The sequence below is a fragment of the Oncorhynchus tshawytscha genome, linkage group LG22, assembly GCF_018296145.1.
Source record: "Oncorhynchus tshawytscha isolate Ot180627B linkage group LG22, Otsh_v2.0, whole genome shotgun sequence".
NCBI lineage: Eukaryota > Metazoa > Chordata > Actinopteri > Salmoniformes > Salmonidae > Oncorhynchus > Oncorhynchus tshawytscha.
In genome coordinates, this window is record NC_056450.1 from 10388521 (window position 1) to 10405615 (window position 17095).

The following is a 17095-nucleotide window of genomic DNA, read 5'->3' on the forward strand; positions in this document are numbered from 1 at the left end:
GTATTGTTTGCTGCCTGCATATTGGCATGTTCGTAGCAAAGCGAATGCTAAATTACATCCAATTCAGTATTGTGTGTTTTTGTAATAGGAAACTCATCTAAGGAAGAGCCACCCATGATACAGAGGAGACCATGCCAGGATCTTCTGGCACCACTGCCCTGCAGGTCCAAACCAAGTGTTGAGAAAGACATCAAGACAGAGCAGGTACAGGATGGGGCACCCGACTCTCACACAGTAACAAAGAGAGAACTAGTATCTGCTGCATCTGATGGTTCCCTGAAACCTAGATCCAAGGCTCCCGTGGTTCCCAAGGCCTCCCAAAGCGAGCAAGGAGTTCCCTCAACATGAAAAAAGGCCAGGAAAAACAGAAGAAAGGAGAGGAAGGGTCTGCCACCATCTGTTTTGAGGATCTCCAAATCCACCGAGAGATGAGGCATCACAGACAGAGCAAAGCTAAAAATCTGTCACCCTTGACCACTTGGGCTCCAAGCCTGTCTTCAGGCGGAGTCGGATCAGTGAGATCAAAGTGATGATTCCAGGGTCTAAGCCAGCGGCACGAAGGGTTCGGAGTGCCAGAGTCGCTTATGACGTGTTTGAGTGTGTCTCTCGAGCGGGCAATCCTAGCAACGAACCTGCCTGCAGTCTCCGCGGGGGAAACCCAATCAAACCCAACGCTAAAGCAAATAATCTAGAACCAGAGGAGCGGATGGCCAACGGAGAAGATTTGAACCTCTACTTCAGAACATTGATCACTGACGTTCTGGAGGAACTTAAGGGGCAATACTGAAGAAGTTGTTTCAAGACCAATTCTCATTCACGAGGTGAAGAAAGCCCATGCAGCCACCATAAGCGCTTCTCTTCCTAACCTGTATGGACTCGTTGTGGATGAAGTTATGGACCACTTCAGTACAGAACCCTTCAAAGACAGCCCAATATGCCTGCATTTTGAATGTTTAATCTTCAAATGGATGATTACTTTGAGAGGATAATGCTAGACAAATTGCTGAAGGACATGTCCCGAAAGTGTGCAGGATAGAGCTCTAGCACCTTAGCTGTAGACGCTACAGATGAAGAGGAGTTCTCCCGACAGGAGTCTGCTGCAGCACAGCTGATTCCCAAAGTTTTCCAGGAAGTCAAGACAAAGTTTGTTGACAAGACCAAGAAGAGACTTCTCTTGGGGGAGCCAGCTCCAAAGGTAAGCCTATATATTTATGTTGTCAATACAGTGTAATGTTGTATTCAAAATTATGCTTTTTAATTTATTTGATTGATGTATTTGTTTGTATTGGTGGTGATCAAATTTATTTGTTGATTTGATAGTTTATCGTGTTGTACATACTTTAGAAGCATTTTTTATTTTTTTATTTCACCTTTAAATTTAACCAGGTAAGCTAATTGAGAACATGTTCTCATTTACAACTGTGACCTGGCCAAGATAAAGCAAAGCAGTGTGACACAAACAACAACACAGAGTTCCACATGGAATAAACAAGCGTACAGTCAATAAAAAATAGAAAGTCTATATACAGTCTGCAAATGGCGTGAGGAGGTAAGGCAATAAATAGGCCATAGTAGTGAAGTAATTACAATTGAGCAAATTAACACTGGAGTGATAGATGAGCAAATGGTGATGTGCAAGTAGAAATACTGGTGTGCAAAAGAGCAGAAACGTAAATAAAAACAATATGGGGATGAGGTAGGTAGATTGGGTGGCTATTTACAGATGGGCTATGTACAGCTGCAGCGAACGGTTAGTTGCTTAGATAGCTGATGTTTAAAGTTAGTGAGGGAAATATAAGTCACCAGCTTCAGCTATATTTATTTTTATTTTTTTGCAAATAGTTCCAGTCATTGGCAGCAGAGAACTGGAAGGATTCAAAATGGTCAGTAATCTGTTTATTAACTTGGCCTTTGAAGATTTTAGAAAGGCAGGGCAGGATGGATATAGGTCTGTAACAGTTTGGGTCTAGAGTATCACCCCTTTTGAAGAGGGGGATGACTGTGGCAGCTTTCCAATCTTTAGGGATCTCAGACGATACGAAAGAGAGGTTGAACAGACTGGTAATAGAGGTTGCAACCATGGCGGCGAATTATTTTAGAAAGAGAGGGTCCAGATTGTCTAGCCCAGCTGATTTGTACGGGTCCAGGTTTTGCAGCTCTTTTAGAACATCTGCTATTTGGGTGAAGGAGAAGCTGGGGAGGCTTGGGCAAGTAGCTGCGAGGGGTGCGCAGCTGTTGGCTGGAGTTGGGGTAGCCAGGAGGAAAGCATGGCCAGCCGTAGAGAAATGCTTATTGAAATGATCGATTATCGTGGATTTATCAGTGATGACAGTGTTACCTAGCCTCAGTGCAGTGGGCAGCTGGGAGGAGGTGCTCTTATTCTCCATGGACTTTACAGTGTCCCAAATCTTTTTGGAGTTAGAGCTACAGGATGCAAATTTCTGTTTGAAAAAGCTAACCTTTGCTTTTCTGACTGACTGCGTGTAGTGGTTCCTGACTTCCCTGAAAAGTTGCATATCGCGGGGACGCTAGTGCATTCCGCAACATTATGTTTTTGTGGTCAGGTCGGGAGTGAACCAAGGGCTATATCTGTTCTTAGTTCTACATTTTTTGAAAGGTGCATGCTTATTTAAGATGGTGAGGAAATTACTTTGAAAGAATGACCAGGCATCCTCAATATTCTTCCAGGATACCCAGGCCAGGTTGATTAGAAAGGCCTGCTCGCAGAAGTGTTTTAGGGAGCGTTTGACAGTGATGAGGGGTGGTCGTTTGACTGCGGACCCATAACGGATGCAGGCAATGAGGCAGTGATTGCTGAGATCCTGATTGAAAACAGCAGAGGTGTATTTGGAGGGCAAGTTGGTCAGGATAATATCTATGAGGGTGCCCATGTTTACGGATTTAGGGTTGTACCTGGTGGGTTCCTTGATAATTTGTGTGAGATTGGGGGCATCTAGCTTTAGATTATAGAATTGCCGGGGTGTTAAGCATATTCCAGTTTAGGTCGCCTAACAGAATGAACTCTGAAGGTAGATGTGGGGCAATCAATTCACATATGGTGTCCAGGGCACAGGTGGGAGCTGAGGGGGGTCTGTAACAGGCAGCAACAGTGAGAGACTTATTTCTGGAGAGATTAATTTTTAAAATTAGAAGCTCGAACTGTTTGGGCATAGACCTGGAAAGTATGACAGAACTTTGCACGCTATCTCTGGAGTATATTGCAACTCCTCCCCCTTTGGCAGTTCTATCTTGACGGAAAATGTTTTAGTTGGGTATGGAAATCTCAGAATTAAGCCAGGATTCAGACACGGCAAGGACATCAGGTTTGGCGGAGTGTGCTAAAGCAGTGAGTAAAACAAACTTAGGGAGGAGGCTTCCAATGTTAACATGCATGAAACCAATGATTTTTCGGTTACAGAAGTCAACAAGCATCTCCATCAACAAGATACATTCCTAGTATCATTTGTCGTGCCGTCTCCAAACAGATGTCAAACAGCCATCATTGCTGTGAGCAGTCTTCTGGGTGACATGGAGACAACTGTGATTGCCAGTGCTCCCTATTCTTGTACTACCAGAGCAGATATGGAAGAAATGCTCTCTGAGGCAACAGCAGAGCACTCCGCGAAAACAATGGCCTCGACAAAAGTTGAGGCGATTGCCGATGATTTGGTGGAAAATGTAATTGACATATGTAGTGAAATGGATTTAGCTGGCCAGCTACCACTACATGACAATACTGTGGAAGGTCCATCAAATGTTCCTGGACCAATTCAAAGCAACCTTTTTGGATCTGATGTAAGCCTCACTGAATCACAGATCCCTCTTGTAAAGGTTGAAGACCACAAGGTAAAGTCAATTGTGATGCAAAGGGGAACACTCGTGTCTCCTGGTGAGAAGACAACTGATGAGAAAAGAGAGGTCATTTTGATCAATGTTTTTGACTCAAAGAAACCTTCCCCTGGAAGGAAAGCTCAGCACGCCACCAGAAGCACCTCTTTCCATAACCTCGATCTCACCCTTGCAGATGGAGCAAAGATGTTTTCAAAGAAAGCCTGGCCCACTCGATGAGGAATGATGTAAGACGCTCCGTCTCTTTGCCTCAATTTGTATCAGGGAACATCAAAAGTGATGGTAGTTTGGAGAGAGAAATAATGATTTGGTTTATGTTGAAAAGTTTATCCAGAAAACTGAGCAAAGACCAGGCCTGTCAGCTGACTGAGAATGCCATTTCACTCAACCCCCAACTGGAGTCTGCCGCCATAGAATTGATCATCAAAGTTCTGGAGCAGGTCAAGACTAAAATGATTGATAATATTAGACAGAATCCTCCCAACAGAGCAATTTCCCCAAGGCAAGTCAGACTGCCATCAATGCTGTGATCAACATTTTGGGAGGTATGGGAACTTCCCTCATCGCAAGTAACACAGTTAATTCCTGCTATCGCCGGACTCAATCCCGACCGAGACAATGTCACATACTTGGAGGCACAATCAGACTCAACTGAAGGTTTTGAGGGATATCCAGGGATCTGGATGTCATCCCTGAAGATGGAGTACATTGCCTCATGGACACGGTCTATGATAACCTACTGGATGAGAATGGTGTCCTCAGGCGGTGCTGGTGCAAAAACCTCACAAGAAGACCTTGATTCTTCAGAAGGTAATTACAAAACCATCCTCCCCAGTCAATTGCATTCCTGACAAAAAATGCCTGTCGATGTCCTCCATCATCCTCACAACTTGTGAGTCACAAGAATGTGTTTGGTCCAAATCCCAGCGAATTCGCTGCACACCTGGCTGCGCTGTCGTCTGACGATGAGATGCCCAGCATTTTGGCTCAGAGTGGGATGACACCCCATGCCAATTCACCAATGGACTCAACTGCCTTCACGACCTCTCCTGACAGTGATAACTGAGTAGGGACTTGCATGTTTTATTGGGCATGATAGAAGCATTTGCTTACCTTATTTTAAATTGCTTGACCTATTAAAGAATACATTTCTTTTTTTAAAAGATCTTTGAAATACAATAAAAACCTAAGCATTTACAGTCTAGTTTTTCTTAGATGTGAGGGTTAAATTAGGAATGAAGTTAAGAGAGATCAATTTAAATAGCTTTGCTCTGAATAGTGACATTGTTCAAAAAGGAGTTTGAACAGTCTCACAATTTAACCATAAAATATTTAACAAAAAACGTAACACTGTTAGTTATAGTTTCAAATAGAGGGGAGGACAAATCCGGATTAATTTAAATCACAAGCGCCCCAGTAATCCTTATTAACTTTACATTCCTGCCATATTTCCTGCCTGTAAGCACAGTTTCTCTTAGCAGCATTGTATGACTTATTGTTCTGTTGACCCAGAAACGATTCACTAATTAGTACAACTTATTCTATATTCCTGTGTTATACCTAATTAGACCTACAATACCAGTCAAAAGTTTGAACACACCTACTCATTCAAGGGTTTTTCTTTATTTTTTTACTATTTTCTACATTGTAGAATAATAGTAAAGATATCAAAACTATGAAATCATGCAGTAACTAATGAAGTGTTAAACAAATCAAAATATATTTTATATTTCAGATTCTTCAAAGTAGCCACCCTTTTGCCTTGCTGACAGCTTTGCACACTCTTGGCATTCTCTTAACCAGCTTCATGAGATAGTCACCTGGAATACATTTCAATTAACAGGTGTGCCCTGTTAAAAGTCCATTTATGGAACTTTTTCTTTCTTAAAACCTCAAGGATCTGACCCTTTTTTAAAATGTTCGCCTAAAATTACATACCCAAATCTAACTGCCTGTAGCTCAGGACCTGAAACAAGGATATGCATATTCTTGATTCCATTTGAAAGGAAACACTTTGAGGTTTGTGGAAATATGAAGTTAATGTCGGAGAATATGGACTGCACTAGCATCGAATAGTCCCCTCGATATGCAACTTTCAGGAACCAAAAGGTCAGGAACCAATACATGCAGTCAGTCAGGAAAGTAAAGGCTAGCTTTTTCAAACAGAAATTTGCACCCTGTAGCTCTAACTCCAAAAGGTTTGGGGACACTGTAAAGTCCATGGAAAATAAGAGCACCTCCTCCTAGCTGCCCACTGCACTGCCCACTGCACTCAAGCATTCAAGCATTTCTCTACGGCTGGCCATGCTTTCCTCCTGGCTACCCCAACCTCAGCAAACAGCTCCACAGCTACTTTCCCAAGCCTCCCAGCTTCTCCTTCACCCAGATAGCAGATGTTCTAAAAGAGCTTCAAAACCTGGACCCGTACAAATCAGCTGGGCTAGACAATCTGGACCCTCACTTTCTAAAATGATTCGCCGCCATGGTTGCAACCCCTATTACCAGTCTGTTCAACCTCTCTTTCATATTGTCCCTAAAGATTGGAAAACTGCCACGGTAATCCCCCTCTTCAAAGGGGGTGACACACTAGACCCTAGCTGTTATAGACCTATATCCATCCTGCCCTGCCTTTCTAAAATCTTCAAAGGCCAAGTTAATAAACAGATCACTGACCATTTCGAATCCCACTGTACCTTCTCCGCTGTGCAATCCGGTTTACGAGCTGGTCACTGGTGCACCTCAGCCACGCTCAAGGATTTAAACGATATCATAACTGCCATTGATAAAAGACCGTACTGTGCAGCCGTCTTCATTGACCTGGCCAAGGCTTTCGACTCTGTCAATCACCGTATTCTTATCGGCAGACTTTTAACAGCCTTGGTTTCTCAAATGACTGCCTCGCCTGGTTCACCAACTACTTCTCAGAGTTCAGTGTGTCAAATCGGAGGGCCTGTTGTCTAGACCTCTGGCAGTCTCTATGGGGGTACCACAGGGTTCAATTCTCGGACCGACTCTTTTTTTCTGTATATCAACGATGTCGCTCTTGCTGCAGGTGATTCCCTGATCCACCTCTACGCATTCGACACCATTCTGTATACATCTGGCCCTTCTTTGGACACTGTGTTAACAAACCTCCAAATGAGCTTCTTTGCCATACAACACTCCCTCCGTGGCCTCCAACTGCTCTTAAACATTAGTAAAACTAAATGCATGCTTTTCAACCAATCGCTGCCCGCACCCACCCGCCCACTACTCTGGACGGTTCTGACTTAGAATATGTGGACAACTACATATACCTAGGTGTCTGGCTAGACTGTACACTCTCCTTCCAGACTCATATTAAACATCTCCAACCCAAAATTGAATCTATAATCGGCTTCCTATTTCGCAACAAAGCCTCCTTCACTCACGCCGCCAAACATACCCTCGTAAAACTGACCATCCTGCCGATCCTCGACCTCGGCGATGTGATTTACAAAATAGCCTCCAACACTCTACTCAGCAAATTGGATGTAGTCTATCACAATGCCATCCGTTTTGTCACCAAAGCCCCATATACCACCCACCACTGCGACCTGTATGCTCTCGTCGGCTGGCCCTCACTACATATTAATCGCCAGACCCACTGGCTCCAGGTCATCTAAGTCTTTGCTAGGTAAAGCTCTGCCTTTTTTCAGCTCACTGGTCACCATAGCAACACCCACCCGTAGCATGCGTTCCAGCAGATATATCTCACTGGTCGTCCCCAAAGCCAACACCTACTTTGGCCGCCTTTCCTTCCAGTTCTCTGCCTCCATTGATTGGAACTATTTGCAAAAATCGCTGAAGCTGGTGACTTATATTTCCCTCACTAACTTTCAACATCAGCTATCTCAGCAGCTGTACACAGCCCATCTGTAAATAGCCCATCCAATCTACCTACCTCATCCCCATATTGTTTTTATTTATTTTTTTGCACACAAGTATTTCTACTTGCACATCTATCACTCCAGTGTTAATTTGCTAAATTGTAATTACTTCACCACTATGGTCTGTTTATTGCCTTACCACCTCATGCGATTTGCCTACACTGTATATAGACTTTATTTTTATTTTGTGTTATTGACTGTATGTTTGTTTATTCCATGTGTAACTCTGTTGTTTGTGTCACACTGCTTTGCTTTATCTTGGCCAGGTCACAATTGTAAATGGCCCACCTGGTGAAATAAAAAATATAACACATTAGATCTGGTAAAAGATGATACTTAAAGAAAAATGCATGTTTTTTTCTAAGTATTTTTTTGTACCATATTTGACATGCAAGAGAAAGGCCATAATGTATTATTCCAGCCCAGGATTTTGGCCACTAGATGGCAGCAGTGTATATGCAAAGTTTTAGACTATTCCAATGAACCATTGCATGTCTGTTTAAAATGTTGTAAGACTGCCCAAATGTGCCTAACATTTTCAAGTTGATAATTGTGCAACTCCTCAAACAATAGCATGGTATTCTTTCACTGTACTAGCTACTGTAAATTGGACAGTGCTGTTAGATTAACAAGAATTTAAGCTTTCTACCCATATCAGATATGTCTATGTCCTGGGAAATGTTTTTGTTACTGACAACCTCATGCTAATCACATTAGCCTACATTAGCTCAACCGTCCCGCGGGGGGACACCGATCCCAATGATGTTATTAATGCATTTGAGTCAATCAGTTTGTGACATGGTAGGGGTGGTATACAGAAGATAGCCCTATTTGGTAAAATGACAGTCCATCATTACTTTAAGACAAGGTCAGTAAATCCGGAAAATGTCAAGAACTTTGAAAGTTTCCTCAACTGCAGTCGCAAAAACCATCAAGCGCTGTGATGAAACTGGCTCTCATGAGGACCGCCACAGGAAAGGAAGACCCAGAGTTACCTCTGCTGCACAGGAAAAGTTCATTCAAGTTACCAGCCTCAGATTGCAGCCCAAATAAATGCTTCACAGAGTTCAAGTGACATATTTCAACATCAACTGTTCAGAGGAGACTGCGTGAATCAGGCCTTCATGGTTGTATTGCTGCAAAGAAACCAGTACTAAAGGACACCAATAAGAAGAGACTAGCTTGGGCCAAGAAACACAAGCAATGGACATTAGACTGGTGGAAATCTGTCCTTTGGTTTGCAGTCCAAATTTGAGATTTTGGTTTCTGACCACTGTGTCTTTGTGAGACGCAGAGTAGGTGAATGGATGCTCTCTGCATGTGTGGTTCCCACTGTGAAGCATGGCGGAGGTGTGGGGGTGCTTTGCTGGTGACACTGTCTGTGATTTATTTAGAATTCAAGGCACACTTAATCAGCATGGCTACCACAGTAGCGATATGCCATCCCATCTTGTTTGCTCTAATGGGACTATAATTTGTTTTTAAACAGGACAATGAGCCAAAACACAGCTCCAGGCTGTGTAAGGGCTATTTGTCCAAGCAGAGTGGTGGAGTGCTGCATAAGATGACCTGTCCTCCACAATCACCCATCCTCAACCAAACTGAGATGGTTTTGGATGAGTTGCACCGCAGAGTGGAGGAAAAGCAGCCGACAAGTGCTCAGCATATGTGGGAACTCCTTCAAGACTGTTGGAAAAGCATTCCTCATGAAACTGGTTGAGAGAATGCCAATAGTGGGCAAAGCTGTCATCAAGGCAAAGGGTGGCTACTTTGAAGAATTTCAAATATAAAATATATTTTGATTTGTCAAAGTTTATTTTGGTTACTACATTATTCCATATATGCTATTTCATAGTTTTGATGTCTTCACTATTATTCTTCTACAATGTAAAAGTTTGTGTCCAAACTTCTGACTGGTACTGTATATCTCATCGAGTGTTCTTACTACTGTTATGTGTGATAGGATTTTATCATTATTGCTCAGATTATTAGACTATTTTAGTACTGAATATCCTCATTAGAATAGAGCTGAAAGTATTTGAGGGTAAATCTCTTAAATCATTGCGGACCGTAGTCTTTGGGACGGAGTCCAAATTGGCCTCAATGCAATGGACCCGGTGGTATTTTAAGATGGGAGCACATAAGTTTTCACATGTAGTTACCCAATTTTAATGAAAGTTTGAAACATTCTCGCTACTCCAGCAATTTCAATAATAATAATAATTTATTACATTTGTAAAGCACTTTTCATTATACAGTAGCCTATAAGAAGTGCATATCTACTGTACATACCATAGTATTGCCCCATATGCACTATCACAATTCATTCACAAGGCAGCATGAACCTTTGGTATCCTAACCTAAGACTAACAGAGCCCCACAGCCTTGGGAATGTAGACTGATGATTTCACAAGTTGTTGCACCCATCCATAATATATCACAGTAACGTATACTATATGAATCTAAGTTGACTTATACTGTATGTGTAGGTAATGGTGAGTGTATGTGGCTACAGTATGGAGACCAAGAGGAAGAAAGACAATTTCATGGGTCCCAAGACTGCACAGCCTCGTGGGAAATAATCACTACAGGTGTATTATGTTTCAGTCATGTCTTCATTTTTAACTGTGATGCATATCACTCCCCAGATATTATCATGTGTTAGCAGACAAGTTAAACGTCTCATATATTCAGGTATCTTCTGAAACCTTGTAGACGTGTTCTACACAGGTCAACCAAAATGTGTATGTAAAATATATTTGAATCCCCTTTTTGTTGTGTGCCTAATGTAAATGAGCCCTGCTATACTGTTCTAGAAAAGCCACACATGTCACAAGTGCCTTTGGGCAGTGGTGGAAAAAGTACCCAGTTGTCATACTTGAGTAAAAGTAAAGATACCTTAATAGGAAATGACTTTTAAGTGAAAGTCATCCATTAAAATACTTCTTGAGTAAAAGTATTTGGTTTGAAATATACTTAGTATCAAAAGTAAATGTAATTGCTAACATATACTTTATCAAAAGTAAAAGTATAAATAATGTGAAATTCCTTTATTAAGCAAACCAGACGGCACAATTTAAAATAATTACGGATAGTTAATTAAGGGCAAGCTCCAACACTCACACCCATTTACAAACTAAGCATGTGTTTAGTCCACCAGATCAGAGGCAGTATGGATGACCAGGGATTTTCTCTTGATAAGTGTGTGAATTAGACCATGTTCCCGTCCTTCTAAGCATTCAAAATGTAACGAGTACTTTTGAGTGTCAGGGAAAATGAATTGACTAAAAAGTACATTCTTTTTTTTAGAAATACAGTCAAGTAAAAGTTGACAAATATAAATAGTAAAGTACAGATACCCCAAACTTTACACCACTGCCTTTGGGGAGGTGGGACCACAGTTTCAGTGGGGTAGGAGGGGTTTAGTACTACTGCTGTGAGGCCAGAGATTAAAGAATTTATAAAGCCAGGAATCACAATGGTCTGGTGAGTTTGTTCCGACCTGCATTGGAGGAGAAGAAAAGGGATATTCCATATTTAATGTGGAAAGGAAGCGTGCACTCTTAGAATGAAGACGGGGACAGTTCTTGCAGTGTTGTTGCTGGCACTGTTTTCATCTGCTGCAGCAAGTAAGTACAGATGTAGGATCTTAATTTAAGCCAGTTTACTACAGCAGGAAAATGATCCTGCAGCAACAGGAAATGTGAATTATTGTGTGTATTATAATTAATGGACATCTTTGTAGGGGTTGACACATTTTCGTAAGGGAAAATCAAGTCTAATATTTCAGAGTGGAAATGACAAACTTCAAAAGCCTTTTTAAACCTAAAATACACTACACTACAAGTTTTACATTTCCTGCATTGCATGAAAGTTCTCCTGCAACAGGGTGATCAAATTAAGATCCTACATATGTACAGCCACTCTGGATATCATTATGTATACCAGATAATCTGGTATACTTAGATTATATGTTTATAAGAAAGTATATTTTGAAGTTACAAAAAGGCATTATTTCTTACCTCAGGCTGTGGCGCGTCAGTATTTCACAATATGATAATAATTTAGTAACACTTGTTTCATTCAAACCTTTCAGTAGTGCTGTGTATTGCGAAACACTGCATCTGGTATTGTTTTAGCCACTCTTATGACAGTGGCTCCTCAGTGCAGCACTATGTGTCCTTTGCATGACAAAGGGTCAGTTTCAGATTAAGACAGATTAAGCCTAATCCTGGACTAAAAACCGTTTAAATTAAGATTGTACATTTTATTCTCCAAATACTTTGCAAACATTGCACAAATATGAATTAGTCCTGTTGGCATCCTTGATTTTATGGGGAAGCATCATTGCAGTAATAGAGCCTCTAGGAAGATTCAATGCACTAACCTTCAACATTGTGCAAGTCGCATGAGATTTTAAATAAAATAGTTAAAGCACAAGAGAGAAGGGTCTCCTTTGTCACCAATCGGTAGTTTGCATTCATTCCGAACAATATAGAGAGTATCAGTCAGCGGCTGTAAATTCTTGATTTTACAGTAAGATGTACCGATGGTGGGATCATTGCACATTACAGTAGCCTATTCTAACAATCATACCCTTGATAATCACCTTACAGTCTCCCCCAATTGGGATATAATTATTTTGTGATTTTGGCTATAGGGTGCCGTGTATGGATGACCAGAGGTAAATCTAACTCAGGTTTATCATTTTGATTTGTCTTTTTTGGGGGGATTATTGATTTTTTTTTAAAATGCATTTATGAAAATAGTCTGTGCTTATCAGTGCAATTAAATATAAATAGTTTGACCTCTTTGGTCCTTATGTCAAAGACAATCCTCTCCCTTAGCCCTAATCTGTAGTAAAGTTATGGTACACACTCAGCTGACAGTCACATGAATAGGATTGAGGGGGATTGTAAGAGCCTTTGGGATAAGCAGTCACCTAGGTCAGAGCTAAGCCCCCTCCTTTGGTTGCAACCGAAAGTGTGACCATCTCCTGCCTTTTCAACTCTAATGAATAAATGCTGACTGTGCATGCATTTTACTTACGTCATTTCTACGATTTTACATTCCAGAGCCCAAAAGTCGCTTCACACGATATCGATGGTGGAATACGAAAATGTATCCGGTGTGGAAAGATGAAGACCCTCGCTACAAAGACTCTTGGAAAGGTATGAACAATTTTCTTCTGTCTCAACACAATGTTAAATACACTGATGGTTAAATAACATATGTCCTCTTATTTATCAGGAATATCTCTGTGGACAAAAGGGTTTAAAGTAAAGTATAAGTCAATTGTTCTTGTGAAATAGTATACTTATGATATTCAATTCAAAGTGTACATTCTTCTCAACAGGTGGCAAGGTAAAGTTCATTGTGGGCAATGACGCACCGACCCTGACTGCAGCCAAGGTGACCTTTACCATCGAGCTGCAGTTCCCACACAACCAGAAGGTCATGCCCGATGGAGAGGTGGTGTGGGCTGAGGACTTCACCGTCAATGGTAAGTCCTCGAGGACTGACTGGGTGTTGATGACCTCATCCCTAGGCTTATTGGGAGGAAGAGTCTTGTGAATAAGATTAGAGATTTTGGCTATGTGAGGGGCTTTTGTCACTTATACAGTAATCTTGGTGCCCAGAGCCAAATCTCGCACGAGTGCTGGCTTCTGGACAGCTATTGTTCATTAATAATTCATGACAGTCTACAATATCTGTATTGTTCTTTCCTTTTGGAAACTACAGTGCCAAGTTACTGTCTGCAAAAATGAACGTTTTGAGGTTAGATACGACATATCCATAGTACATACTCCTCTGTCTAAAGACAAAGCGGAAACCAACGTGCCCTCTGTTTTCCTCTAGGAACACGCTACCATCAGTCTGAGCCAGTGTATCCTGCACAGAACACGGAGTGGAACGGAGTCTTCCCCGACGGCACACCTTTCAGGAAGGGTGGTGACAAACCCCCTCCGTATGTGTTTGTATGGAAGACATGGGGTAAGTACAGCTGCAAGCACTCTCATCTATTAGGCCTACAGTATTCACGTTAACGTGTTTCACTTTGTCTTGTAGGAGTGTTATAGACGTTTAATAACCATGTAATAACACTGTTATAAGCATTCAAAGCCGTTTCCTTTGCTTTGCCTCACAGGTCAGTACTGGCAGGTGTCTGATGGCCCCTCCTCCTCCCTCACCATCGGGACAGACGATGTCCCTCTGGGTTCCTACATAGTGGACATTGTCATCTACCACTACCGCAGCCATGAGAAGTTCATCCCTCTGGGATACGCCTCCACACAGTTCTCCATCACTGGTTAGTAGAATGAATGAGTGAACAAATTAGAATGACTTGTTGAGTGAATGAATCAACACATTTTAGTACTATTTTAAAATGCACATGTTTATTCAACTACGTAGAAAACAACAATACTTGCTACTAGAAGTTACTTGAGAGTATTTATTTCTGTTTCTTTAGATCAAATCCCCTTTGCCGTCTCGATGAGCCAAGTGAACGACGTCAACGAGGCAGACCTGAGCTTCGTCCAGAACAGAGCGATAGCCTTCACCATCAGTCTCCACGATCCCAGCGAGTACCTGAGTGACGCTGACATCACATACAACTGGGACTTTGGTGACAGCAGCGGAGCTCTCATCTCCAGAGAGCTGACTGTCACCCATACCTACATAGTGGCTGGCGGCTTCAAGCCCCGGGTGGTTGTACAGGCCGTTATCCCTGATAAAGCATGTGCCACACCAGCTGGTGTTATCCCCACTGGTAGCACTGTCACTATTGGGCCTGCCAACCTGGCAGGCACGACAGGTAATTCTCATCTTGAAACGCTGTAGTCCAGAAGTGAATGTCAAAAGGCTTTACTTGGGTTCCTTGCATCCTTAGTCTCGTCAAGGAGAGAGGACGTGATGAATCGTGGGGGAAATACGTTTGACATTCACCCAATACATAGTAGGCTATGCCAGAATTGACCAAGAAAATAGGAAATTGAATGGTCATGTTTCTCTCCCCAGTGAGAGCTCCTGCTGCGGCTGTGTCAGCTGCTCCAGTAACGGCGGCCACACAGGGAGCTACAGTAAATGTAGGCCCCTCAGTCCCCGCTGAGACTGATACACAGGAGGACACGACTGAGGTGGGAGCCTCCACCGCTCAGCACACAAAGACACCTTCTCCGGTCAACCCTGACACCTCAACTGTCTCCGCTGGTTCAACAACAGCTGCTTCTGAAGTAGAGCCAGCTGGTGTGTTCAAAACACCTACGTTACATGTTAATTGATGAATTAAGGGAATCAATTGTATTTCTAAGGTGTTTTAAATAGTTGGATTGTCACTCTTCTCCTGATACAGGGGAGACCGTTACGGCCCAAGCTCCCGTGGTGATAGTTGTTAAGCGTGAAGCAGGTGAAAAACCCAAGGATGATGACTGTGTGATCTATCGCTATGGGTCCTTCTGCGCTGGCATTGACATTGTTGGTGAGTCAACTGTCTTAAGGACATCTAAATCTCCATCTTGTGGGTTCCTAATATTGGATTTGATTAACATTGAGGATTATTACATCCCGTCTTTATGTCTTTGTTGTCAGAGGGCATTGAGAGTTTGAAGATAGTGCAAGTGGACAATGCTCTGATCAAGACTGATGCATTTGAGGTTGAACGAAATGTAGTGGATCTAACTGTCACCTGCCATGGGAGGTGAGCATTCCTGCACCAAAGCAATTAAAGGGTGACTGTCTCAAAGAATCAAAGCAGTCATTATTTCCCTAAGCAGAATCATGTTCCACAGACAAATCAATAAGGAATACAGGCCAAAATCCCACCAGTTAAGCACCAGGGCTAGTTTCATTTCCCCAGATTAATCCTAGTCCTGGATTATTATTTTTTATTATTGTATTTTAGTCCAAGATTAGTCTGGGTCAGGGAAACCGGCTTCTATTGTTGCACTGAGTGTTTCTGACCCTGTGTCTGTTTTCCACCAAGCCTTCCCACAGAGGTGTGTATGTTGGTGTCGGATGCAGACTGTCTGATGCCAGTCCACACCATGTGCAACACAGTGTCGCCCTCTTCTGAGTGCAAGCTGGTACTGCGCCACATTTTCAATGACTCTGGCATCTTCTGCATCAATGTGTCCATGACCAATGATGTCAGTCTGGCAGTCACCAGCGCCAAAGTTAGCGTGACCATGGGTATGTACTGTAACATGTCTGCTCTTCACATCTCTGTATGGTGGCTATGTTGGGTGGTAGCACCACCCATGTCTCATACCTGGGTCCCAGGGACAATCAGTCCAACGCCTTCCAGTCCAAAACGTGTTGTTATTGTTTAGAAAATAATTAGTATATTTTAATATGTTGTTATATGAAGTTGTTATATGAAGTTGTTTTTACATATATTATTGTCTGTGTTCTGGCAGGTTCCGGTCTGTCCTCAGTGGGCACTGTAGCCATGGTGATAGGGGTCCTGATCATTGCTCTGGTCACTGGATCCGTGGCCTACACTTACAAGTGAGTCACATCAACATTGGTCTACACTTGTCACACCTTTCTGAAGGGTTCCATATCACCACAAACTATAACCTGTAACGCTTGCTTTGAGACATGACACTTATGGTGTCTGTTTACACTGTACAGCCATGTCTCAGGGCAACTGTATGTGTCATATTGTACCATTGATAGTACCTTTCTAATGACCTTTTTATCTATTATTTCACCAGGGGAGACACGTTAAGATTCACACATTTTTGTCAAGTGAGCCTAGTAAAAAAAAAATGTAATTTAATGTTCTCTTTTTGTTCCACAGACGTTTCAAAGCTTACCGTCCTCTGAAGGAGGAGTCTGTGGTTGGCTCCTCCTCCCAGAGCGCTGAGAGCAGTCCTGGTTGGAGCTCTGGACCTCTGCTGTTTTGGAACCTTCTGAGTCGACAGGCTCCTGTAGAGAACAGCCCACTGCTCGATGACAGGCTTGTGTGAATGGACAACAACAACCCATTCAACTGCCAAATACACACAAAACAACAGCCCAAGAAACATTTTATTTGCACATATAGTCATCTGACATGTTTTGTTTTTTGTTTCATACTTTTTATACATTTATTTTATAACTGTGTGTAATTTGGCTTATTTCCCTCAAATTAAACATTTTCAAAGAGCATATGTATGGTAAGACCAACATTGATTTAACATTTTTATACTGGAGGTTTGACCAGTGAATATTAGTGGAAACTACGGTGAAGTTATACATTTTAATATCTTTCCCCCATTAAAATCCCCCCAAACTGCACTATTGTCTTTCTATTTGTCAAAATAATGTTGTGAATAAAGACCAAGAGCACAAAT

At 42.1% G+C, this 17095-nt stretch overlaps 1 protein-coding gene across 3 annotated transcripts; it reads left to right on the forward strand.

The window, feature by feature from the left end:
- Positions 1 to 99: 99 nt before the first annotated feature.
- LOC112221752 (melanocyte protein PMEL-like) lies at positions 100 to 17039 on the forward strand. Of its 3 annotated transcripts, XM_024384046.2 has the most exons (13): positions 100 to 1195; positions 10247 to 10348; positions 12833 to 12928; positions 13114 to 13260; positions 13617 to 13751; positions 13906 to 14067; positions 14230 to 14574; positions 14778 to 15005; positions 15112 to 15237; positions 15348 to 15456; positions 15742 to 15947; positions 16175 to 16265; positions 16561 to 17039. In XM_024384046.2, exons 2-13 carry the CDS (start codon positions 10261 to 10263, stop codon positions 16727 to 16729), a joined length of 1902 nt encoding a protein of 633 aa, XP_024239814.1. In that variant the 5' UTR covers positions 100 to 1195; positions 10247 to 10260; the 3' UTR covers positions 16730 to 17039. The 3 variants fall into 3 exon arrangements, with proteins under 3 accessions (XP_024239814.1, XP_024239816.1, XP_024239815.1); XM_024384048.2 differs by lacking the exon at positions 10247 to 10348 and having other exon boundaries at positions 101 to 1195; XM_024384047.2 differs by lacking the exons at positions 100 to 1195; positions 10247 to 10348 and adding an exon at positions 11005 to 11386.
- The last annotated feature ends 56 nt before the right edge of the window (positions 17040 to 17095 follow it).

Excerpts from the sequence above, each read along its gene's own strand:
- LOC112221752 (XM_024384046.2), top strand. The coding sequence starts at position 10,261 with ATGTGGCTACAGTATGGAGACCAAGAGGAAGAAAGACAATTTCATGGG. Across the intron at positions 13,261-13,616 it reads TGAGGACTTCACCGTCAATG|GAACACGCTACCATCAGTCT; the intron begins GTAAGTCCTCGA and ends GTTTTCCTCTAG. Across the intron at positions 15,238-15,347 it reads CGCTGGCATTGACATTGTTG|AGGGCATTGAGAGTTTGAAG; the intron begins GTGAGTCAACTG and ends CTTTGTTGTCAG.